This window comes from Vulpes vulpes, chromosome 9, assembly GCF_048418805.1.
Source record: "Vulpes vulpes isolate BD-2025 chromosome 9, VulVul3, whole genome shotgun sequence".
NCBI classification, from domain to species: Eukaryota; Metazoa; Chordata; class Mammalia; order Carnivora; family Canidae; genus Vulpes; species Vulpes vulpes.
In genome coordinates, this window is record NC_132788.1 from 41182506 (window position 1) to 41209579 (window position 27074).

The window sequence follows — 27074 nt, forward strand, 5'->3', positions numbered from 1 at the left end:
CTATCTTTGCTTATATCTGTATTTGTTCTATCATTTAGTGACAGCAGTCAGTTGTCCTGACTGCGGTCCTCTCCTTCCCTGAAATTTGAAATGCCACCTTTATCTTATTTTTTCATATGTATTTGAGGTCAAGTTTTGTGCCTATTCTGTTGTATTGACTCACTATTTATGTGAATCTTTATCAAACATTTTTATTACTGTAGTTTTCATCACTTCTGATCTTATTTCATACTTTATTCTTCCTTTCCTTTTTCTTTATTCTTCCTCTGTACTTAACTTTCTTTAATAATTTTCCTGGTTATTCTTAATGTTTAGCTTTCCACATAGTTATAATCGGTTTGGCTAATTACAAAAAATTGCGTTTGCATTTTATTGAACTAGCATTAGTTAAGGGTAGAATTGAAGTCTTTATAGCAAGTAAGTATGAGTATTTATTTCCTTTTGTTCAAGTTACCTTTTGTTTCTGTTAGTAGAGTTTTAACCTCTTATTATAAGCCTGTATTTCTAGGTAAGTGTATATCTAGATTTTTATTTTTGTTCGTTGGTTGAAGTAAAACCCACAAATCATTAAATTCACCCTTTCAGAGTATACAATTCAGTGGTGAATGTGCTAACATATTCACAGTTGTGTAGCCATCATCACTATCTAATTCTACAACATTTCTTCACCCTAAAAGGAAACTTCATACCAGTTAGTAGTTATTCCCGATTTTCTCCATCCCTAGTCCTTGGAAAGCACTAATCAACTTTATGTCTTTATAAAGGATTCGCCTGTTCTGGACATTTCCTATAAGTAGAATCATACAGTAAATGGCTTTTTGTGTCTGGCTTCTTTCATTTAGCAGTGTTTTCAGAGTTCATCCATGTTATAGCATTTATCAGATTCCCCCATTTTATGGGTGAATAATATTCCATTGTGTGGATGGATCAGATTTTATTTACACATTTATCAGTTGATAGACATTTGAGTTGTTTCCATTTTTTGACTATTATTGCATAAAAACACTATGAACATCCAAGTACAAGTATTTGCATGAACATATATTTTCCATTCTCTTGGGTAACGTACTTAGGAGTGGAGTTGCTGGTCATACCATAACTATACTTAACAATTTGAAAAACTGCCAAACTGTTTTCCAAAGTGACTATATCATTTTACATTCCCACCAGCAATGGATGAGGATTTCAGTTTTTCCATTTGCTCTTATATTTGTTATTGACCTTTTTTTAAAAATTGTAACCATCCTAGTGTTATGAAGTGGATTTGTAGTTGTGATTTGTATGTTTCTAATGACTAATGTTGAGCTTTTTATATGCTTATTTGCCATTTGTATATCTTCTTTGGAAAATGTTCAAATCCTTTGCCTGTTTTTTAAATTTGTTTTTATTGTTGAGTCATAAGAGTTCTTTGTATATTCTGCCTGCTGGCCCATTATTGAATAGGATTTGTAAATATTTTCTCCCATTCTGTGGATGGCCTTTTCACTTTCTTGATAGTTTCCTGTGGAGTATAAAAAGCTTTCAATTTTGATGAAATCTAATTTACTTTTTATTGTTTTGGTTATGTGTGCTTAGGTGTCTTATCCTAAGAAACCATTCCTTAGCTGAAGTTCCTGAAGGATTATGCTTGTTTTCTTCTTAGAGTTTCATAGGTTAGCTTTGTTTAGGTTTTTGATCCATTTTGAGAGTGTTTTTGTTTTTTTACACAGATTTATTTTAGACAAAAAGAGAGTGAGAGCAGGGGGAGAGGCAAAGGGAGAGGGAGAGAAGCAGATTCCCCATTGAGTGGGGAGCCTGACACAGGGCTCCATCCCAGAACTCTTGAGATTATGACCTGAGCCAAAATCAAAAGTCGGACGCTTAACCGACTGAGCCACCCAGGCGTCCCTGAGGTAGTTTTATATATGGTGTGAGGTATTGGTTAGATGTTATATATATTATGTTTCGGTTTTGCATAGTGGTCACCCCTAGAATTTTGCCACGCATGCTTTGCTAAGTACGAAATTATTAAAGAGGAAGGAGGTAAAGATACTTCATAAGGATATTTAATGATTTTGTTCCTTTTGCCCCCTTTCAGTGTAATAGTTCCTAGAATTTCTTTCTTTCTTTGTCTCTCTTATTTAAATTCTTAAGAATTTTGTTTTATTTATTTTTTTGTTAAAAATTTTATTTATTTATTCATGAGAGACACACAGAGAGAGGCAGAGACATAGACAGAGGGAAAAGCAGGCTCCCTGTGGGGGCCCAGTGTGGGACTCAATCCCAGAACGCCAGGATCACGCTCTGAGCTGAAGGGATATGCCCAACCACTGAGCCTCCCAAGCGTCCCTTTTTAAAAGAATTTTAATTGTACTTTGACTTGAACCTATTTCAGACTTCTTGTTTTTTCACTATCAGTGGTTTTCCAAATTTATCCATACATTATTATAGTCTATGGTTTTGGGGAGAAGGGGTTTTCTCTATACCAAAGTTGATCATTTCACCAAGGAGATGTGAGTGACAGATTCTAAAAAATGTCTTCGTATTCCTCCTCATTTGCAAATAAATAGTGTATAAACTTTAAGTGACAATTCTTTTTCCCTTCTTACTTTGATTATTTCATTGTATAATGTTGCTGATGCAGCCTCCAGTTAATGTCATTGTTTGTCCTAACCACTTTTCCTTATTTCCCAAGTTTTATTTTTAGGTAATTTCCTCAGTTACTTCTCTGGTTTACTTTTTCTCTCTTGGTTGTGTCTACTTTGCTATTTAATTCATCTGTTGAGTTTTTTTTTTCCCTTTAATTTCAGTGATTATATTTTTTACTCTCAAAGAGTTTAGTTTTATTTAAGAAGAACAAATGTTCTGTTTTTTTCTTTTTATGTTTGTCCTTTCTCTCGTGTCTTCAATCATTTTAGTTTCAGTTTTATATCTTTTATAGCATTCTGTTTTCTGAGATCCCTTTTTCTCATGGTATTAATTCACAAGTTTATTGTTCACGCTGACCCTTACTTTGGGAGTTCTTTTAAGTGGAATTGTTTTTCTAGGGAGAGATCTTGTGTGTTCTGGGTTGTAGAAGCATTCACAGTTGGTGTTTGCTTCACGCAAATGTCCAGGACAGTTCAAACTTTGTTAATTTTTCACTGAGATTCCTGTAACATGAATGAAGTCTCCTGGGAATTTTCTCTGCTATACCTGTGTATAGTACTGGCATGGGATTCTTTTCTCTCAACACAGCTCCAGCCTTCTCCTTTCCTCCATCTCTCTTCCACAAGTAAACTTACTTTTTGCCTCTATGGGCTAGTAGGTAGAAAGAAGTTTTCTCATCCTACATTCACTGATGTTGCACCTTTTCCAGACTCCTTGGCTTCACACTGAAATTAGAGTCCTAATCTCCAGGTTTTATGGGCTGAAGGCCATGTTTCATATTCTCATGTGGGCATTAAAGCCTCAATTAGCCTAGATTTTTCCTCAAACTTTCCACAGTATTACCTCTTAATTCCAGTTTTTTCTTTAATTTCTTACTCTTGGAGTTTTTGTTGTTCTTTTTTATCTCAGCTACATTTTAAATTTGGGTTGTATCATATCTCTTAGTTCCATGTATTCACAGCATTGATAAGGGTTGAGGGGAGGGTATCTTGTTAGCTCAGTGTTTCTTATTTCCCAGAAACAATATTGCCCTAACTGGTTGTTTATATTTAGGAATGCTTTTCATTTAGTATATCCTAATATTGAAACCATTTGCTTTAGGGAATTATGTCATTATTTACAAGTGTCTTTTTTGTTAGTTTTCGTAGGTTTTTCAGGTATAAAATCATGTCATTCAAAAACACTGATACTTTGTAGCCTTAAAGGTTTTTTTTATATCATTTCTTATATTTTGTTAATTGCTCCGGTTAACTCCTCCAGTGAGCATCTCTTTACTGTTTCCTCCCTTCTATTTGAATTGGGATACATTTAAGAAGAGATTTTTTTAGATGTTCTGAAACAATTAATTTAACATATACGATTTAAGTATCACAGTTTGAATATTCACCTAATAAATTATAGTGCAGTTATGGCATAAGATGTCAACAAAATGTCATTCTAAGAATAAATTACAAAAAGTAATGCCAAAAAAAACAAAAAAATGTAATATTTCTAAATCATCTTTTTTTATTTTTTTTTATTTTTAATCATCTTTTTTTAAATACAATTTTTCATTCTTCCAGATTGTCTCTTATAGTATCCTCAGTGGTTATTATATTTGCTTAAGTGTTCTGGTGGGTTGAGTACCAGTTAAGAGTAGGGTGTTGATGTTGTAATTACCACAAGTAGCCCTTATCCCTAACATAAGGAAAAATAGAACTTATAAAGCAGTATTTACATGTGAGAGAAGTGAAATCAAGTCTCATTTTAATTCATCTTTATTTTTAACTACTCATTTCTGTAGTATGGTTCTACTCCTTTGGGCTGCTTATAATTTAGTGTTATATATAGGCAGTTGACATTAAGTATGTGGTGGCTGTTGTCTTCACAGTAGTTAGGTACAAAATACCTCTCTTCGAACAGATATGTGCATATTTTACTCCGTTCTTTAACATGTTTGAGATATTCTGGTGGCACAGATCTGTGCCTTATGTGACTAGGTGTGAAGTTTCAGTAATTTAGGGGTTAATTTCATTTCTAGCTTCCTATACATTTAAATATCCTGTTTCCCCTATAGCTGGTGCTTAATAGTGTACATATTTTATTTTGAATGTATTAAGTAGCAGCTCAGATATATGAACTCAGATTTCAGTGCTGCAACAAAATTAAAAATCCTTAAGAGAAAGCTAGTTACATTACAACTTATAAATTCTATTATACATGAATTTCCTTCTTAACTGACCACAGTTTGGTTTTGGTAATCTTTTTCCATGCATTCAGGCTTAAAGAGACTCTACCTTTTGTCTTACTTGCACACCTACTTTGGTGTCAGAATCTTTCCCTGCACTCCATGCTGCACTTATATCCCACATGGCTTGATGTGGTCACTAATGCTACTACTATGGGTAATGGATCCCCTTTCTACTTTCTAGTATAAGACATAGGAACTAGGCAACTAGATAGCTTATGGGCTAAGAGCACAGGCTTTGGAATCCAATGAGACCTGAGTTGAGTCTGGATTCTTTTGTTTAATAACCTATATTCGTCCTTATAATTTAAAAACTTTTTAAACGTTTTCTTAGCAGTGAGGTGAATGTGGTATACCTACCTCACAGGGTTGTTGTGAGGATTACATAGACTGATGTATATGAAGTACTTTTATTAGTGCCACATTGGACAGTATTCAAGAATTGGTAGCTATATTTGTTGTTGTTATTTAATTTAAAGGTAGTAAACAAATTTGCTCATCTTTGGTGATTTGGCTTGGAAAGACTTAAACACTAGCTTTAGGGAAACTGTCTTAAATGCATTTCATATTAGGTAAGTGGGGAGTATTTGTCTTTTGAAAATAGTTAATAATTCAATTTTTGCTTTATGGATTAACCTGCAATTAAATGTGTAATATAGAGTTAGAAAAACAGAACTCTGAAACAGTTTTTTGTTGTGCTTTTTTTTTTTTTAATGAGCTTATATCTTAATATAGTAGTTTGGCCTCCTTATAAATAATCATTTTTTGAAAAGAGGTTTAGATTTTTAATGTTTTTCTGAGATACCTTTAAGACAAATTTGAGAATGCCTGACTTGCTTTAATGTCAATGCAGTAGACGTTGTTATAGCAGTAGGAGTGTTACATTTGGAGTTTGGAGACTTGAGTCCTGGCTTTGCTGTTGGATTTGCACAAATGTCACTGGTCAAATCAAAACCTCTTCATGTCTGATTTCTAATCTCTGCTATGGTGCTTGTAACTTGACCTGTCTCACTTGCCTAACTCAATCAGTTGCTCAGAAAATCAGATGAAATAATTATGTTAAGGCTCTTTAGAAACTGCAAAGGGCTATCCTGAGTAAAGATAAGGATTATCTCAGTTCTCACTTTAGTTTTGTCCACCTACATCTTTCCAAAAAACACTATTGGTGTTTTATGAATGCCTCAGAATTGAAATTCATGTCCCTGTTAATCGTAGTCTCTGACCAGAGGCATTTTGGTAAACTTTTTCCTTGCATTGTGAGATGGCAATTACTTTAAAGTGTGGGTTTTTAGTCATTCCCCACATGGCCAGAAAACAGTTTGTGGATAAGCCAAGTTTTTCAGGAAGTCTAACTGTAGCTCTAGAAACTCTTTTAATCTCTGCTCAGAACTGATCACCTCCATTAAGCCTTTGATTAATTCTACCTGGTTTTAATTAATTTGCATCCATCTGCATTTATTATGCATGTAGTTTGCAGTATATTAATTTATATTTGAGTGTTTTTGTAAGTCATTTTATATTTTATGTCTTTTACATGTGACCTGGTTTTGTTTTCTCAGCTAGCTTGGAATCTCCTGAAGGGTTAAGACAATTGTCCTTTCCCTTTCTTCACGTTAGGATCATAATAGAGGATGCCCTCCGTATAATGGTTTCTTATTAGTTGTGTTTGGATAAAACTTCTGTTAGAACCTAGTGGCATCAGTTGGCCTAATTTTACAAAGTATGCATTTGCAGAAGTTTTCATTTGTTCTAGTATATGCCTATTTAGAGTTAAAGACAAAAGGCATCAAAACAGTCTATTGCTTGATTAAAAAATATAATGTGTAAGCTGTTGTGTATTTCAGCTAAGACTAGACTTAATTGTTTTGCTTTTTCAACCATTCTGTTAATTGTATTTGGCCAAAAGAAATCTAATAAATCTCATTAAATAGTTTTATTTTTAATACTATACTACTTTAGGTTAATGTGGTATTTGTGTTGTTAATAGCCATAGTTTTAAATGATTCTTTACAAAAAGGGAATTAGGCCCTTTATGAAAGAAAGGCTTTTATAAAGGCTTATAAAAAGGCTTTTTAAAGAGTCTCAGTTTGTTATTTCTCATTTTTCCATTAAATTAATTTATTAAATTTCTGATGATTCTTACTATTGAAGTTTCTTGTGTAAACCTTGATATGGAGGAGACTATTCTTGCAATAAATTTCCTAGTTTATTTAGAAATGTCTATCTTTGAAAAAAGAAACATCTTTACATTTGCTTTCATCAGAGCTTTCTATAAAACATAACCAAGATAAAATCATGGCTTTTATTTTTGCACTTGATTTTGCTAAAGATGATGTTTCTTCCAAATGAATGTTTGCATTTTATTTCCAGATGTGTTTCTTTAAAACCAATTTCTCCTCCCTAAGAAACATTTGTACATCTTCTTCAGGAATGTCCTTGTCTGCTGGATCTTCCCCTCTTCATTCTCCCAAGATCACTCCGCATACTTCTCCTGCTCCTAGAAGAAGAAGTCACACTCCAAATCCAGCAAATTACATGGTGCCTTCTAGTGCCTCTACACCTGTTAATAATCCTGTTTCTCAGACTCCATCTTCTGGTCAGGTGATCCAAAAGGAAACTGTCGGTGGGACGACTTACTTCTACACAGACACAACCCCAGCACCTTTGACTGGAATGGTATGTCTGCATTAAAGGAGAAGTTACAGTACTCTTACAACAGTTCCTTCATATTAATGAGATTAATGAGGAGGCTTACCCCCTCTTGCATCTTTTTATTGTGATGTGAAAAAGTATTTGATTTTCTAACTTAGATGATAACTCTAATCTCTTCTTATTGCTTCAAAGTAAACTGTTTCTGTAGTAATAACTTCAGGTTTAGACAAATCTGGTTTTATTCACAGATTATATTCAACCTCTAGTTAGTACTTCTTGGCATGTTTTGCTTATGGGATTACTTATACTTGTGCTAGTTAGAGTTGACATTCGCTACATTTGTTTATAGGTATAATAGGTAGTTTTGCCTCTAGTCTACCTCTAGTAAGAAGTCTGAGAAAGTAGATGGCTTCCTATATTTACTGAAAGTAAACTGATGATAAACCTTTCCTTCAGATGAGGCAGTGATTTAATCTCTAGATTTCTGGATAGTGGAGATCACATAGTGAAAAGAGGTCTCCAATATGGATTATTGGTAAGGAGGGAGGGAGCCCAGGGGAAGCCCTGATCACAAATGAGGAAAGGGCTAACAAAGGAGGGAGGAGGGGGAAGGGCAGAGAGAGAAATATCTTCATGTTCCACAAATTGTATCTTTTAGCTTCAACTGTTGTGTCCATGTTCAAAATTGTTTAACTAGTATAGTAAAATAAGTAGTAGTTGAAGAGCATGTGAGTTAGAAAGCCAAATTCCATTAAAACACAAGAGCTGATCTAAATTGTAGACATTTGACATAATTATAGATGATAGTTTTAGATGAAAATTATCCTTCGGTTTTAGTAAGCAAATTTTGATCTCACAAGTTAAATAAATGGTTTATTTTGATTAATATTTTACTAAAAGACAATTTGAATGCAAAGATGACTGAGTGCTTTTATGTTTTTTAAGAGTCCTAGTCCTGCCATTGTTTTGTGACTTTTGAATCTTAGTACCTCTGAGACCATTTCCCCAGTTATAAATGGGGATGATAATACCTAACCTCCTTGTGAGAAATAAATGTGAAAACATTTGTAGACATACTTATGAATTATGTAAAATGCTTTTTAAAAACTAATAAATAGCTAATAGTTTTGTTCTGTTTTGTTTTGTTTTTGGTCAGAGATCTTTCAAAAATTATCACAGAACAGCTTGCCGAACAGAAGGTCAAATAATTGAGGTAGAGTAGAGACTTTCCTTGGTTCTTTCAAGTAAGAATTCCATCAATGTTTTACCTTTTTTGGGGGTTTATTATATTTTATAATTATTTATATTTTTATATTTTATCATATTTGTAGAAGGAGCAAATTTAATCTATAAAGAGGTTCTTTTGTCACAAAACTGTCTCAGTTGTTTTTGTAGTGATTATATATGGCACATTTTTACAATGTTTTTACCCTTCACACCACTCTTAAAAATATGCTCATGGTAAACCTGCGGTGGTTAAGCCAAACTGCTATCTGGTGTAAGAAAACCAAGGCAAGAAAAAGGAGGTATTATTCTCCCTACAGATTTAGGTTAAAGGAAACCTTACAGGTATTGCAAAACCACTTCCTGATTGAGATCCAGAGCAAGAGTGATCATCTGAGGGCAGCAGAAATTAGCTGAATTCATTTTTCAGAGAGGGGGAAAAAAGTGTTTCTTTCAGCTTTTAAAATGAAAAAAGAAAACATAGTTTAGAATGTACATTGATTTTTGTATCAGGGACCAGTGAAGAGGAAGGAGAGGCATAGGAAAACAGAAGAAGCAGGGGGTGAAGAAGAGTCTATTTCTAAGAAGCTGGAAGATTTAGTAACTTTACTGTAGTTTGCCCAGAAAGTATTTAAATAGATTGTTGCACCCTATTGTTCACCTAAGCTTCAGTCCCAGATGGAGAGTTAAGTCAGTTGGTCCTCTTTACTGTTGCAGTTTGAAACCAGTATGTACATAACAAGTTTGTTTAGATTGGCCAAAAAAGCCCTTCAGGGGAGTGGTTCTTTGGGTAGACAAGGCAGTGTTAAACCTCATTATCTGACTAAAGCCAAACACTTTAAATATCTGCTTTCTTCCTCTCTCTCAACTGCTTTAAAAAATATTTACAAACTATATAACACTTCTTCCAAAGAGCAGCTTTGTTCTCTCATTGGAAGTTAAATTTTACTGTATTTGAAGAAATGTTTCCTTGTTAGATTTTTAAATTCATTATTGCAGTATAATATTTTTAAAGTGAGTTCATTTAAAAAGTATACTAATAACAGCTATTCTGAGGCGTTTAATTCACTATCATTAAAATGTATCCATTTATTTACCACTGTCATTTAAAGATTAAAACTTTATTAAAACATTGATAAAGCTCATCAGTTGAGAATAATTGGTTATTACATTTTCCTCCTCCCTGCCTTTTTAGGTATTTCCAAACTATCATATTTACCCTCCAACTGCACCTCATGTTGCTTATATGCAACCAAAAGCAAATGCACCTTCCTTCTTCATGGCTGATGAACTCCGACAGGTATGCTTTCAGAATCCCTGGTGGAAATACTTACTATATCTTGTGCTTTAGCAAACAACTGGAGAAAAAACAAAACTCTTTTCAAATCATATAATTCAATCAAGTATGCTACTAAAGCAGATAGAATTTAGAATTTATTTAAGGAAACCTAATGTTCAAGACAATTGCAAGTGTGTGTTAGGACATATAACAGAATAGCTATCTAAATAGGCTACCTTTTTGCACATCATAACCTGTGCATTGTAAGGTCTCTTTGAAATATATTAAATAAATTATTTAAATGGTTTCTAACCGTCAGACAACTTTTTGCTAATATTATAGGATAAGAATAAGTAGTTTGGCTTAGATGTAAACTCATTTTAAAAGAGCTTAGTATTTTCTATAAAGTAGGTTTTATTAAAAGAATTTCATTTCCTTTTTTTAGGTATACAGCTAATTATTTGATATGTAGAATTTCATTTTATATATTTATATTTTCAGAAAAATTTTTATTTCACAGAAGTTGTACCAGTATAGTGTTGATGAGTGAATTGTTCGTCAAACTTAGGATAGGCCTTGAGTTTTCAGCCATAGAGTTAGTTGTGTACTTTGGATTATAACACAGTCACTTAACCCTTAATTATGGGTAGGTCTATCTAGGACTGGAATTTAGACATTTTATCATTATTAGAAATGTTATTTCATGTTATCAACATTAAAAAGTGCACATACCAAAAAATATTATTACTACATTATTTAGTTATAATAGAAAATCAGATTTCAGAAGCTATAATGTTTATATGTAAATAGACTTGTTTTCTTTTCTTAGGAGCTGATTAACAGGCATTTAATAACAATGGCTCAAATTGATCAAGCAGATATGCCAGGTAAAATGTGAATTGATTCATCTTTAAAGGATATTATTACCTTTACGTACATATTTTTATGCCTTGAACAGCTAATCACTATTTTATGAATATATTTATTTGAAATCTATTTTTGAAGCGTTCCAAGATGCCACTGATCATCTAGTTCATTTCACTTTCTACATGTGACAGTATCTAGTTTGTCAAAAAAAATTAGGTGGTTTTAGAAATCATAGTACTTTACCTCACTGTGCACTGGAGTATTATTGTCTTCTGAAACTTGATGAAATATGGATACTTAAACAAAGGGGGAAGGTAATTATTATTTTTGGAAGTGTGGTATACCAGACAATGTGCTAATTGAATTTTTAATATGTCATACTTTCTTTCTCACAAGCATTTTATGACAGAGACATGAATACCTCTTATGTGTGAGGAAAACTGAGGTTGACAGGAAGGCTAAATAACTTGCCTTTAAGACCAGTGGTCTGGTTGGGTCAGAATTTAAACCTAGGTTTTTCTGTCTGTGCTACAGTGTTTCTTAGAATGCAATTAAAATCTCTTTCCCCAGGGTAGCCCGGGTGGCTTAGCGGTTTAGTGCCACCTTCGGCCCCGGAACCTGATCCTGGAGACCTGGGATCAAGTCCCACATCGGGCTTCCTGCATGGAGCCTGCTTCTCCCTCTCCCTCTACCTGTGTCTCTGCCTCTCTCTCTGCCTTTCTGTGTGTCTCTCATGAATAAATAAATAAATAAAATCTTAAAAAAAATCTCTTTCCCCAGCTTATTTGCTATATAGCAAGATTAAATATGGTATAATTTAACAGAATTATACGATATAATGCAGCAAAATTAGCTGCATTATAAATAATATTATAAATATTATAAATATTATAAATATTATAAATAATGCAGCAGGGGAGCACCTGGGTGGCTCAGCGGTTGGGCCTCTGCCTTCAGTGCAGGTTGTGATCCTGGAATACTAGGATCAAGTCCCACATCGGGCTCCCTACATGGAGCCTGCTTCTCTCTGCTCTGCCTATGTCTCTGCCTCTCTGTCTCTCTGTGTCTCTCATGAATAAATAAAATCTTAAAAAAAAAAAAATCAGTAGGAATACATTTGCCCTAGAGATAATCTCAAGACACATGGTTATAATCAAGGATTGAGCATAGTTCACTGTGCATCCTCTTGATTGCTGAAGAATTAAAAGGAGTGTCAAGCTATCATGCCTTAAGACCAATCTTTTCAGTTTAGATGGACAGAGAACTTATCTGTCACAGCCTTTGAGGTATTCAGGTTGGAATTGTCCTTAATTATTTAATATTGTCTGTGAGGCCCTACCCAGGGTAAAAGAAGAAAAGAAAACTAGGTTGGTTTATTTTTGCCTTTCCATTCTTTATGACTACAATCATGAATAAATCATATGATTGTAGATTAGACATAACTTGAAATTATAATAGAATTTAAGAAATAGCTGGATATTAATTAATTATTATTAATTATTATTAACTGACATTAATACATGTCAGTTAAATTTCTATAGATCAGTAGCCAATAACTTAAATATAATGAAAAGAAAAGATGCTATTTATAGTCATTTAAGGTTATCAGTAGCTAGGAATAAATGCAGCAAAAGATGTGTGAGATCACAATGGGGGAGACTTATTAAGAGATATCAGCTAAGATGAATAAATAGAGTAAAATACTATGTTATATATAGGAAGACATAGTGATTAAGATTTTCTAAACTGTTAGGTTTTCTAAACTGTTGCATAGGTCCAATAAAATTGTAATCAAACACCATGAGCTGTTTTTACTCTTAATTCTTCTGACATGTACTTTTTTATGTCCTAACTTTAAGGGCCCTAACTATAAGGGCTCAGTCCCACAAGATTATGCCTACTTCAGATGCCAGCTGAAATGGGTTATCCAGGCTACCCATATTCTATGTGGCCAAGTGCAAATCTGGGGGTTTCCACAATCACTACCACCACTTCCCCATCCCCCCACCGCACTGGTTCAGTAATTTGCTAGAATGACTCACTTTAGATTGTTGGTTTAGTATAGAGGGTGCGACTCAGGAACAGCCAAATGGAAAAGGTGTCTAGGGCAATGTAAGGTGGTGGGTTGGGTTGCGGCAGTGGGGACTTCCATACCCTTTCAAGGTGTGCCACTCTCCTAGTACCTCAGTGTGTTCACCAGCTTGTAAGCTCTCTGAATTCCACTGTTTAGGGTGGGTTTTTGTTTGTTTATTTGTTTTGTTTTTTAATGGGAGTTTCATTGTGAGAACAATTGATGAATTCTTTAGCTTTTAGTGATGAACTGAATCTTCAGCTTTTTTGTCCTCCCTGGGAGTTGGGAAACAGAGCTGAAAGTTTCAAGCTTCGTTTGGTCTTTATTTTTTTAAATTATATTACAGCATAACAGAACTTTTCATACTAGATGATAAAATTAAAGGGCCAGGGCGGGGCACCTGAGTGGCTTGGTCAGTTAAGCATCTGCCTTTGCCTCACATTATGATCCTGAGATCCTGGGATAGAGCCCTGCATCAGGCTCTCTACTCAGTGGGAAGTCTGCTTCTGCCTACCCCCCCACTCCCCCACCCTCCACCCCCTCAGCCCCCTCCACCCCCCACCCCAGCCCCAGCCCCTCCTGGCTCGTGCTTTCTCCCTTTCTCAAATGAATGACTAAAATCTTAAATTAAAAAAAAAAAAAAAAAAAAAGAGTAAGGGGCCAAGACTATCCAAGGTACTTTGAAGATGATGGTGGAGAATCTGGGTGTATTGAGGGAGGGGAGGCATAGTTTGAGTCTGTAATAACTAAAATAATGGAGTGATGGCACTGGGTTAGATCAGTTAATGAAACAGGCTAAGGAGAGCCCAGACACATTCTGTGGTAGACGTGGCATCTCAATGGGGAAAGAAGGCATTGGAAAAAATGGTTTTTCTTTATGGTAAAGGATAAAATTGGATCATTATCTTTAACGACATCTGAAAATCAATTCCAAATAGATTAAGAACTTAAAAGTATAAAACAAAACTTTAAAAACTTTTACTGTAAAATCTTGGTGAATTGATTTAATATTTCAATGGGGAAAGATTCCTTATACAGAAGACAAAGGTCATTGACTCTTAAAGAAAATACTGATGAATTTTGCTAAATTAGAATTAAAAACAATCCAAAGATACTCAGAGTAAAGAAAAAACCTGGAAGAAGATATTTACACGGCTGATAAAGAATATAAAAAACACAATCCAGTAAGATTGACTGGATTTCTATTGACTCAATAGACAAAGGGCCAAAAGATAGGAATAGACATATGAGGAAAGAGAAAATTCAAATGACCAGTAAATGTATGACAGAATGTGAAACATCATGGATCATTAGGGAAAAATACAAATAAGATGTCATTTTAAAGTCTGATTGTATAAAGTGTTAGGATATGGATCCGTAAGTTCTCCAGCACACTGCTGTTGGTACCATAAATTGGTGAACCTGTTACCACTTTGGAAAACTTCTAAAGCTGAATGTCTGTGTATGCTATGATCCAGTAGTTCTCCTCCTGGAAATACAAAAACATACACGTTTTCAAGTGCAAAATGTGCAAAGTATCTGTAACGTTATTGCTTAAAATAGCAGAAACTTTGATCCAAATGAATTGTGATATTGTCAGATGATGGAATATTGTACAGCAGCTTAAATGAAGAAAGTTCACTGCACTGACATGCAGTAATACAGAAGACTCTTAGTAATGTCATAGTGAGCAAAGTTAGTTGCAAGAGACTACATATAGCATGATAGCTTTTTGTAAAGTTAACTAAAATTATATATTAACTACTAATTATATATGTTAACTACAATTATGTAAATGGTAAATATATGTGTGTATGCATATGTATATATCTTATGGTATGTAATAAAACTATATGAGAAGAGAAGGAAGGCAGAAGTTGGTAGAAAGAACTGTATATTTAGATGTAAGTTGAAGAAAAGGTCTGAGCTTTTCTTTTGAGTGCTGAGTTTGCTGATGCTTATTATGTTATTAAAAATAATTGAATAAGGGCAGCCCCAGTGGCTCAGCGGTTTAGTGCCGCCTACAGCTCAGGGCGTGATCCTGGAGACCCGGGATTGAGTCCCATGTCAGGCTTCCTGCATGGAGCCTGCTTCTTCCTCTGCCTGTGTCTCTGCCTCTCTCTCTCTCCTCTCTGTGTATTCTCATGAATAAATAAATAAAGTCTTTTAAAAAAAATTGAATAAAAGCAGGCCCTGCATAGACATGAGCCAGTGATTCGAGTGTCACAAACTAAAGGTTATTGTTAATCTAATTCTGTGCCCATGTTCAACAAATTTTAATAAATGCTTTTTTTTTCTATCACGGCTCTAGTTGCTCTTTTTCATGTCTTATGTTTACTGTTAATCTGCATCTCATGTTGACTCATTTATTAATGTTTGGTCTTGCTATTCTTTTCTCTCTCCCTTTCCATTCCATATTTCATACTCCCACCATACTTCTCAACTTGGAAATCATAATTTATTTCCTGTAGATCAGGGGTTTTCCACCAGGAATGATTTTCCCCCTTATGGGTCATTTGGCAATATCTGGAACAATTTTGGTTATCACACCTGGCAGTGGCATGCTACTGGCTATTAGTGGGTTGCTTAACACCCCACAATGCATAGAACAGTCTTCGATGATGGAGAATGATCCAATCTGGTATGTTCATAGTGCTGAGGTTGAGAAACCACAGTGAATCTCAGATATTAAATGTCTTATTAGATCCAGCCTATCATTCTGTATGTTCTTTGAGGGGAAGAAGCAGGGTTAAATAGAGCAAAGACAGTAACATTTTATTTTTTTATGATTATTTTTAATATTATTTGGTGGTATTGGACCTCAGACTAAAACTTGGGGCTGAACTAAATAAATAATGCAGCTCTGCCCATCGTCTTCCAAGTTGATTTTCTTTACTTTGATTTTTGATATCTAACAATGATTTAGGCATCTCCTTTTAGTGATAAAAGCATTTCCCTTTATTCATACTTAATTTTGTGCATTTGTTAATTTGAACTAGAAGCAAAGAGCAGAACAACAATGAATAGTCCAGTCAGTGGAAACATTTGGTTTTTAAGGTTAATATTAGACCACATATGATTATTTCATGGTAGAGTGGGAAATATAGTGTTAAAAGGTGACTTTCTGAAACAAGATAAAATTTTAATGCATAGACATAAAAACAAGCATTTCAAAGATCTTATTTAAGTCATGAGGAGCTGGTTATAATAGACTTACTATAGAGAAGGAAAATTGAAATGAATCTGCAAACTGGCATTTTCATAGAGAACAGGAGTTATTTTGCAGGGTGAGCAGTTATCCACATACAGTTTACTCGAGTGTAAAATATCTCCCATAGCATGAGAATCAGACACTGGAAGGGTATCCTTTGGATAATGCCTAGTTTTCCACTGATGTACCATATTGTTTTTTCGGTTTTGGTTTTTTCCTGTAATTCAACATGCCTTGCTTGAAAATACAAAGAGGGTCAAAGGACTTAAGAGTGTAAGATTTTTAGTTGATTGTGTCCCTCATTCAATTTCTTTTTCACACTGATGCTATGAGTAACACTGCTTGGCATAGTGAATTTCAAGTCCTTACTATAGTATTTTAAATTTCCCTCTGATCAATCCCCACGTAATTCTCAGCATTTTCTCCTCTTTGCACCTCCTCTGTGGTATACCCTATTCTCCTACAACATGAGATTTCACAGTCCTGAACACTGTGTACACATTCAAGACTTGGTGGGGTGGGTCTCCTTCACCATAAAGCAAAGCACTCTTTTCATCCCATTTTAGCTCACTGAAAGCAGTCTCATCCTTCAGTTTGTAGTATGCATACCAAATCTTCTGTTACATCTTTCCTAGCATTCTTGGGAATGGCTCCCTTCTCCCTTCTGTTTTCCATGTGTAATGGTTCTCAAAATGTGATCCTTGACCCAGGAGCATCTTTTTTTTTTTTTTTTTTTTTTAAGATTTTATTTATTTATTCATGAGAGAGAGAAAGGCAGAGGCACAGACAGAGGGAGAAGCAGGCTCTATGAGGGAGCCCGATGCGGAACTCGATCCCAGGACCCTGGAATCACGCCCTGAACCAAATGCAGACGCTCAACCACTGAGCTACCCAGGTGCCCCAGCATCTTTTCATTATCACCTGGAAACTTGTAGAATTGAAAACTCTTGGGCCCTACTCTAGACCTATAAGTAAACACTAGGCATGGGGCCCAGCAAACTATGTATTAACAAACTTCTTGGTGATTCTGAAGGTGCTAAAGTTTAAGGACCAGTGCCATGGTGAGTTGTACTTGTTTCATAGCTATTTTCCTTGTACTGTATTATGGTTTATATAGATCTCTGGCATTAATTTTTTCTAAGTGTCTTGATAAAAACCCATATTTCATTAATATGGGTTCACTAATACATAGTAGTCACTCATTACATTTTTATTATTTTGAAAGTAATAACTTCCTCTTATTAAGTGCTCCTCATGAAGTAACCAGGAAACAATATTTATTCTTCATTTATATGTGGAAATTACACTGATCATTAAAATAAGAAATAAATGGGCAAAAGTTACAGCTATATTCCCTTGTGGGTATAACTCCCTTGTACTGCCTTTATTTCAAAAGAACATGCCACTTGACCTTGTTTTGAAAGTTAGATTGAATCAGTTGGTTTTTTTTTTTTTTTTTTTTTTGTCCTATGGCCAAAATGCTTTCTAGGGGTTAAGAGCACAGGACTATAGAATCAGAGTCCTTAGTTTGCATATCCCAACTCTCTAGATGTCTGATACTTGTTTTCCTTACATATGAAATAGTTCTGTCTCATATGGTTTCAAAAACTAAGAGATGGTGAATGTAAGAATTTAGCAGAGGTAAGAAGGGTCATTTTGAACCTGTCTTCTGGAATGACAGTTTTCTTAATAGGATATTTCACATGTATTTAACAGTCATAAGTCAAAAATTATGGGTTGTGAGGTTTTTTTAAAGATTTATTGCTGTTTTAAAAAAATTTTTATTAAGATTTCATTCATTTATTCATGAGAGACACATAGAAAGAGGCAGAGACATAGGTAGAGGGAGAAGAAGGCTCCCCATGGGGAGCCTGGTGCAGGACTCGGTCCCAGGACTCCGGTATCACAACCTGAGCTGAAGGCAAATGCTCAATCACTGTGCCACACAGGTGCACCCCATATTACTGTGTTTAAAAAAGAGCATTAAACAGAAGTGCCCGGGAGGCTCAGTTGGCTAAGTGTCTGATTCTTTGATTTCACCTCAGGTCATGATTTCAGGGTCGTGAGATTGAGCCCTAGGTAGGTCTCTGTGCTCTGTGTGGAGTCTGCTTAAGATTCTCTCTCTCACTTCCTCTTCTCCCTCCCTCCCTCTCCACTTGCACATGTGCGTGCACTTGCTCTCTCTCTCTGATAAGAAATAGAAATTAAAAAAAAGCAAAAATAGTGTTAAACATATTTATTGTAACACCTTTGGCAAGTAAGGAATAGTGTAAAGAAGATAATAAAAATCCTCCCTCTCAGAGGTTACTGTTTTTGATGTATTCCTTTCTAGATGATATTCTGTGCATATTCTGCATGTTCACTTAGCTTGCTTTTCATTTGAAATATCGTGAGTGTTCCTAAAGTCATTCAAGGCATTTAACAAAATGGAAGCTGTCCAACTGGAAAATATAATTTGATTGTGAAGCATTAAAAAATTGTTGTCATTTTGGATTGTAAAACTGATACATGTTCTAGAAAATAGCAATAAAGAAAAGAAATTGCCTATACTCTATAGAGAAACCAGCCACTAAATACAGTTAGTCTTTATAAGAAATAAGTTGGGATTCAAGATAAACAGTTTTTTTAATGCCTAACCAGAGTATCCTGATTAAATTCCAATGCATTATCTCAGTTACTCTTAAATATAATTTTTCTTGCTTTGAGGAACATGAAAAGCATGATTGTAGAGTGGTTTTCATTTTCTTTCTTTTATATTTTGCTAGGAATTAAAGTTGTGCTATCATACCCCATGGTTGAAGGTTTTTATGGATTGCCATTTTTATACATACACATACACACAGACATATTATACATACCTACTTTCCAACTTAAAGTCATTTTGAATTTCTGTACACTTTAAAAAACAAGAATTCATATACTTAACACTGCTGTCTCAATATATTTTGTGCAAACTAAGTGTTTAAAGAAGCAAAATCTGACTTGATTTTTGTTCAGCATCAGAATTAGAAATGTTTAATATCTCTTAAGTGATAACACAAATTGTTTCTAATAGCTGAGAAACAAAGAATTGTATTGTGGTATAAGAGAGAAATGTTTTCGAGTATATGGAATCTGGTTGTTCTTTGGTTGTTTTATAATGACAATTTTATTGATAGTGAAACCAGTTTGTTTTATAGAATTTTTATGAATGTTGACACTGTTCCAGAATTCAAAAATATGTTTTGATACCAGTGGTTTATGGTAGATTTGATTTCTTTATCACTCTGAGAGATTTATGAATATCAGCAAGTTAAAATTGTCGTCCTATGAATTACTCTAGCAGTCCCTACCGAAGTTGACAGCTACCATAGCCTGTTTCCTCTAGAACCACTGCCACCACCCAATCGGATACAGAAATCAAGTAATTTTGGATATATTACATCTTGCTACAAAGCTGTAAATAGCAAAGATGATCTGCCGTATTGCCTTCGGAGGATACATGGTAAGGAATATAAATTGCCCTCTTTTCAAAGGTATTATTGAGGCTAAGATTACTGAAACAGTCCTGCATATATTTATTTGCTTAATAACAAATTTAAAGGATAATAAATTTATTATTTCATTTGGAAATTAGTAGCTCATAAATGATGCATAATATGGCTTTTTCTTCACATTTCTGATGGAATAAAGGGGAGATGTCATTTGTTCAGTAGAAAATTTTTTTTCTTTTTTCTTTTTTTTTTAATTTTTTCTTTTTAAAGGTTTTCGTCTCGTTAACACAAAATGCATGGTATTGGTCGACATGTGGAAAAAAATTCAGCACTCCAATATTGTAACCCTGCGTGAAGTATTTACCACTAAAGCATTTGCGGAGCCTTGTGAGTAATTTGTACTTGTCTTTCTGCTTGTGGGCTTCATTATTTGAAGCTACATTGCAGTAATGAGTGTTTGTGTTTTATTTGAAGCTCTTGTGTTTGCATATGATTTCCATGCTGGAGGAGAGACCATGATGAGCAGACACTTTAATGACCCTAATGCCGATGCCTATTTTACAAAGAGAAAATGGGGTAAGAAAAAGATGCTAGCGTGCCATATTTTGAAGTGATTTTGCTCTGTGGAAGAGTAGTTTGTATTTTAAAATACATGTAAGGGATGCCTGGGTGGCTTAGTTGTGTCTGCCTTCAGCTCAGGTCATGATCCTGGGATCCACCTGCATCTGCATAGGGCTCCCTGCTCAGTGGGGAGTCTTCTTCTCCCTTTCTCTCTGCCGCTCCCCTTGCTTGTGCGTGTGCTCTCTTCTCTCTCTCCATTAAATAAATAAATAGGATATTTAAAAATAAATAAATAAAAATACATGTAAACTTGTCTCCATAATCATTAGTGCATTTTAAAGAGAAATGTCTTAAAGAATTGAAGTCAGTCCATAGCAAGCTGAGAAATAGTGTATTGTGTATAGTATAGACTGAGATGAAGGCAGAGTAGGAAAGACTTATGGAGGTATCTGATTAAAATGAGAATATGATTTAAGCTTTTTCCTGTTAAGCATTTGTTTTCTTTTAAAAATACATTGTTTTCTTTAGAAAGATGGTTTGGAAAATGATGCCTATAGCTTCACTGCCCAAAGGACAACCATTACCAATTTCTTTCCAGTCTTGTTTTTTTGTTTTGTTTTGTTTTGTTTTGTTTTGTTTTTTTGGTCTCCTGCCACACCGTTTCCTTTTCTATTTTAAATTTTGTATCATTGCATCTTCCATTTATTTTAAATATTTTCCCCCTAAGTTTTATATTTTCTGAATATAATTTAATGGCTCATAGTCCAGTGTAACTATATATCATTTATGTAATGATTTCCCTAAACAAATGCTTTTTTTTTTAAAGGTAGGACTCCATGTTATTTAAGGAATTAGTCTTTAAAATAAATTCTCTGCCAACTTTTCTTTTTTCTTTTCTTTTTGCCCCTTTCCAATATTTATATTTTATAAAATACTGCAAAGGACCAAAATATTGTAACTATGTTCTAATAAGTGTTTATTAAAGGGTACAATAGCTTCAGAGTCAAAGGTCCATTTTGAGGTGTCTGTTAATTTATGTATTTAGGGAAGGAAAATGTATGTGTCTTTTTTTTGTTTGTTTGGGGACAGGAAAGAAGCATTGAATTTTTTTAAATGTTTTTTATTGAAGTAGTTGACAAACCATTGCATTTTTTACTATGGCTTTTAATCTTAAAGATTTTCTTGAATACATATTGAGAGAAACTAAAGAGGAAGAATGATGTGAGTCCACATTATAGTATCTTTTGGGTTGTGACTCCTTTAAGGACTCTTAATAGTGGATAAAAATATATTACTTCTGTTTACTTGTAACTTTGCTTTCTGACAGTTGGAAGAAGAAAGCTGTGGTTACATGGCTGTTTCACGTTAAAAATCTGGTCATATAGTGTGGTCATTTTTTTTCCTTTTGCCATGTCATCTGTAGACACATACATAATTTTGTTGAAGGGGATGTGGTATAACTTTTCCAATGATGAATATAGCTGTAGTTGTTCAAGTGTATTTTAGTAGTAACACCTGTGAGATGACTGTTGGCTTTAATTTATAGCTGGGTTTCTCAACCTCAGCACTGTTGACATTTAGGCTAGATAATTATTTTGTGGGAGCAAAATGATGTATTTTGTGATGTATTTTGTGCATTCCAGGATGTTTAGCAGCCTCTACCCATTAGATGCCAGGAACAAGCCCCTTCTCCAGTAGTGACACCAAAAATATCTCTACACTTTGGCCAAATGTTACCTAGGGAGCAAAATCGACCCCTGTTGAGAACCACTGATTATAGCACACCTTTCTAGTTTGGTTTTTTAATCTTTACTTTTGATGTTGACTGATTATTTGATATATTATGTTTACATTTTCATAGGAATCATTCCTTTTTTCTGATATTTGAAAGTATCATTTGAATGGTAGTACTTTCCCTGGACATACTTTAATAGAGGGCAAGCCTCTGTTTTCCTATTGAGAATATTAAAAGAAGAGAAAAAGAAGTGTGTATATAAACTTGGAGAGACACAGATGGAAGTCTAATGTTTTCTAATACTATTTAACTTAGTACAAAGTAAAAGATTACATGTAAGAAATATGCTAATTTAGAAAATGAGAATAATCACCATACCATACTGTTAGGGGTTGTGATAAGAGGCTTAAAATGCAATTAGATGGGTCAAGTAACCTCTGCTGCTGTTAACAATATAAAGGTTAAGACAGAATCTGGCACAGAGTAAGCAGGCACTGTGTTTGCTATAAATACTCTTTTTCCTTATTACCACATTTATTAAATAGTTTTATTTAAACTCTTCAGGGCAGCCTGGGTGGCTCCGTGGTTTAGCACTGCCTTCAGCCCAGGGCCTGATCCTGGAGACCCGGGATCGAATGCCACGTTGGTCTCCCTGCATGGAGCCTGCTTCTCCCTCTGCCTGTGTCTCTGCCTCTCTCTCTCTCTCTCTTTCTCTTTGTGTCTCTCATGAATAAATAAATAAAATCTTAAAAAAATAATAAAAATAAAAAACTCTTCATAGTCATCTTTGATGATATCTTGGCATCACTGGAGCCACTTTTTGAGTTATTTAATATTGTTTTCCAGGTCATATTATCTTCAGTCTGTCTAAGTTGAGGGAAAGCAGTTTTTGAATTTTCTTTTTGCTTTTCCTTGGAAATTTTATCCTAAGCCACAAATTTGCTATTTATTATTGCCACAATTAACCATTTACTGTGTTGCTTTTATGCCTAATTCACAAAAAAATTTGTTTACAGCCATAAGAACACTGAATTTACAAGGTCATCTTCCTTGAAATAATTTAAAAATCTGTATTAAATTTATGTGGCTCCTTTTCCACTGATTTAAAATTAACAGTGACCCAGGAGATAGTGTCAAGAAGCGCTTAAACAGGAGTTTGAGGGGAGCTTGGGTGGCTCGGTTGGTTAAGCACCCAACTCTTGATTCTGGCTCAAGTCATGATCTCAGAGTCATGAGATCGGGCTCTGCACTGGGCATGGAGCCCGCTTAAGCTTCTCTCTCTCCTTTTCTATCTCCCTCTGCCCCTCCTTGCCCCTAATTCCCTCCCACCCCTGCTCAAGCACATGTTCTCCCCCCCACACACACACAAAAGAACTAATAGAATCAAGATGATTACTGTCATAGTAGATCAAATTATTTTTATGTTTCATTATTAGACGTGAGTGATATTCATTGTTTTACATTTATATTTTTATGAGTTGGATACCATCCTGTCTAACTGATATGGCTGTAAGAGAGGAGGCTGGGAATTTGATGGAGAATAAGAAAACATTCAGCGTAATGATGGTAGAGACTTTTTATTTTTCTTCAAGCCACAAAATGAACAGTTCTCACCTGCTTGAACAATAATACAAGCTAGGATTATTTTAAGTAAAATAATCATCTTCACCATTCTTGTTTTTATTCAGAATTTACATTTATTTGATTCACAATTAAATATAAATTCTTTAAATAATTTTGTTTATTATTCATTAATTACAATGGTCACAGAAAAGAGCACTTCAGTGAGAGCTCTGCTGCTAACAGTATAAAGGTATAATCTCAAATAGGAATTTGGGGTTTATCTCTTAATTTCTTACTAATAGACTAAACTTTTTTGTATAAATATATAAATTGACAAGTTGTGCCATGACACATGAATTTATTTTTATTAATTTTGGTTTGGATGTTTAAGTCTTTCAGTTGGTTGTTTAAAAGGTGTCATTTTTAAAATTTATTTGTTTTATAGGTCAACACGATGGACCATTGCCCAGACAACATGCAGGATTATTGCCAGAATCTCTCATTTGGGCATATATTGTCCAACTGAGTTCTGCATTGCGTACCATTCACACAGCAGGTTTGGCATGTCGAGTTATGGACCCAACAAAGATTCTGATAACCGGCAAAACAAGGTATTAGGATTTTGAGTTTTGTCTTCATTATTTGGCTATGACAGTTTAGTAAACAAAGCATAATGATTTGTTTTAATTCTACCTTTTCATATATTCCATCCAGAACAACTGCTGTGACTTTGAGTTCATTTGTAAGTTTTTAAAAAAAAGTTGAATTCTTAATAAAATGCCTGTTTATTAACCAAGAATCCTGTAAGGATTTGGGAGGTATATGTGGTTAGGTTTGGGAGAATATAGATGTAATATCAGTATACCTTTTCTATGTATAACCATGGTTCTCAGATTGTAGCATGAAACAGAATCACTGCAGGGCTCATTAATAACCACACATAATTGGGCTCTACCCTCAGAGTTCTCATTCAGTAAATCTAGAGTGGGGCCTGAGAATTTACTTTTACAAGTTCTTGGGTGATGCTGTTGTTGCTCACTGGTCCCCTGCTTTGAGAAATACTGATACAAAGTGAAGTAATAAATAGCCCTTGACTTCACTAGAATTTTACTTGAATTATTGTAATTTTGAGAGTTATCTTGGACAGCATAGTATAAAGAGCTCAAGATCTGGTACCTGGTTAGGTTACCTGGGTTCATCATATCTTAAGTCTATTTGTTGTCCTGAGCAAGTTCTGTAATTTCTATGTATGCAACAACCTTTTAAGACAGGTGGTAGTATTATCTGTTCCACGTTTATAAGGTACCTGTCTCATAAGGTTATAGAGAGAATTGAATGATTAATACGTGTAAAACTGAATGATTAATACTTGTGAATGGTGCCTAATACATCTTCAGCAAATGTTAAAAAGCTAATTAGTTCTTTTTCATGAATAACTAATAAACAAACAGCTTGCTGTGGTGAAAAAGCCACTGGCCTGGTAGTCAGAGATGTGAGTTATAGGCCTGGATTTATCAGTTTCCAGCTTCTATGGCCATAGGCCTATCACTTGGTATTTATGAGTCTTAATTTCCAAATCATCTCTAAAATGGTGTTTGATAGAAGTTACATGGGGTAGGATAGAAGGTTAGACTAGATAATATTCTGAGATCCTTCCTAATATGATAGGCAATGTTATTTTTTTTTTAAATCTCATTTTAATAGTTTTCTTTAAATTCTCTGGTCTTTGAAGGTTGCGAGTAAATTGTGTTGGAGTTTTTGATGTTTTAACATTTGATAACAGTCAGAATAATAATCCATTGGCATTAATGGCTCAATACCAGGTGAGTAAGAATGAACATGGATACTTATTTAATAACTTAAGGCTTGATTTTCTTTTAAGACAAATTTTGTTCATTTTTAAGTATTTTGAGGTTTTAAGTCTAGATTTAAATTTATTCTGGTGACGAAACGTGCCAGTTTTGAACATGTATTTCTTAATCACTGTGATGTGTGTATTGTAGAGCCCTTACAAGTTGAAATAGAGAGTTAGTGAGTATCAAAGACTAACTGTTCAAATGAAAAGGTATTTCTGTGATGAGGAAGTTTGTCCTCAGCATAAATTAAAACAGATTAATCAGTTGAATAAATTATATTAAATGACATTTTCCCTTTTTCACTCCTTTAATGTGTTAAAATCGTAACTGTTATTTTTACTTTTAGATATTGTCCAATTGCCAATCCAAAAATTTTAGAAGTATTTTCAAAGGAATATTGTTGTGTTGCCATTTTCTAAATAATTTTTTCTTTTGCATACCACTTCTTGTATATAATCAGAATTTGGTTCTAATCTCGTCATAATAATAGTGTAGATTTAGTCCCTGTTATGTTCTTAGCTGTTTATTTCATACTTCTTGATTAATATAAGGTATAGGAGAATAAGACCCTATCTCTGCAAGGAATGTTAAGCGTAGTTGCTTCTGCCTTGATTACTCTATGCAAGTAATGTGGCTGTGTAAAGTAAATCTTTCACGTCATTGAGTTCGTATTGCAGCACTTCACATTTTTTGGAGGATATGCAGGAGCCATTTTAAGACCATGTTAATTCTTTTTGTGTAAGAAATTTTTGGTGTTTCTGAACGTTTATTAACTTACAAAGGTTTGAAGTAAGGCAGAGTCTCTTAATTACATGAAGGAACAAGGAAAAAAAACTGTACATTTTCATTGCCCTTCTTGTTTCAACTTCTTTTGTTTAAATCTTTGAAAGAAGATTTTAGTTTGCTTTACATTATAAGCCAAACTTTCTGAACAAAAAGGAAAAGACAGAATGAGAAGTAGCATCTAAGGAGTGCCTGGTAATCCAATTCATATGTAAACCTCTTCTTTTGCTACAGAACCAGAGACAGTACAGTTCCCAAGACTTAGAGCCACTCATCACATTGTGTGCAGACTTTTCACATCTTCCCCTCTGCTCCTGCCCAGCCAAACTTAGCAGCAGCCAAGCTGCCCTGGTTGGTAGCACCATCTAGTGGGCACCACACAGCAAGAAGAATTTGACTACTTTTTTTCCCTAGCAGCTGCTTTCCTTCTGCCTAAGAGGATTTGCTCCCTCTTTCTTATCTAGGGTGGTTGTTCTTAGCTACTTTCCTTCTTATCCTTCTAGACCTAGTGCCTAACTAATTGACTGAAAATTTTTCTTCCTAATCTCTGTGCTTCTAAAAGTCACTGATTATTGACTGAAGTACTAGTGATCTTCATAGATCCAGGAAAATAACACAACATTTTTGAGGAGAAAGTAGACATTATTTAGAACAAGTGCTATCTAACTCTATTGCAAGTATCCGGAAACCCCATGCCCACACTAAAAAATGAAACACCTTACAGTTTTGTTTTTTTACAAGTACAGTTTTAAGCTATTTCATTCTTCTCTATTATGAATAGAGTAATTTTTTAAAATTACTAGTATAAGACTAGTTTGATTTTAGTTTCCTGTATCATAGCAGTATTATTTTCCCTTTTTTCTTTGCAAATGTACATTATTTCAGTTATGTTAGAGGTTGTGTAGTAACCTTGAAAAAGAACTCTTTTTAAGAAAAAGCAATAC

The 27074-nt window shown here is 34.4% G+C and overlaps 1 protein-coding gene across 5 annotated transcripts in view; it reads left to right on the plus strand.

Annotated features, from left to right (window-relative positions):
- Positions 1 to 27074, plus strand: part of PAN3 (poly(A) specific ribonuclease subunit PAN3) — a 132817-nt gene that overhangs the window by 86556 nt on the left and 19187 nt on the right. For 2 of the 5 annotated variants that reach the window (XM_025996714.2, XM_025996717.2), the window contains 9 exons: positions 7284 to 7531; positions 8664 to 8720; positions 9927 to 10031; positions 10840 to 10897; positions 19482 to 19643; positions 19903 to 20019; positions 20107 to 20208; positions 23937 to 24102; positions 25224 to 25314. In XM_025996714.2, the coding sequence (XP_025852499.1) occupies positions 7284 to 7531; positions 8664 to 8720; positions 9927 to 10031; positions 10840 to 10897; positions 19482 to 19643; positions 19903 to 20019; positions 20107 to 20208; positions 23937 to 24102; positions 25224 to 25314 (1106 nt within the window). The remainder of the gene's footprint in view (positions 1 to 7283; positions 7532 to 8663; positions 8721 to 9926; positions 10032 to 10839; positions 10898 to 19481; positions 19644 to 19902; positions 20020 to 20106; positions 20209 to 23936; positions 24103 to 25223; positions 25315 to 27074) is intronic. The other 3 variants (XM_025996716.2, XM_025996718.2, XM_025996715.2) reach the window with 2 other exon arrangements.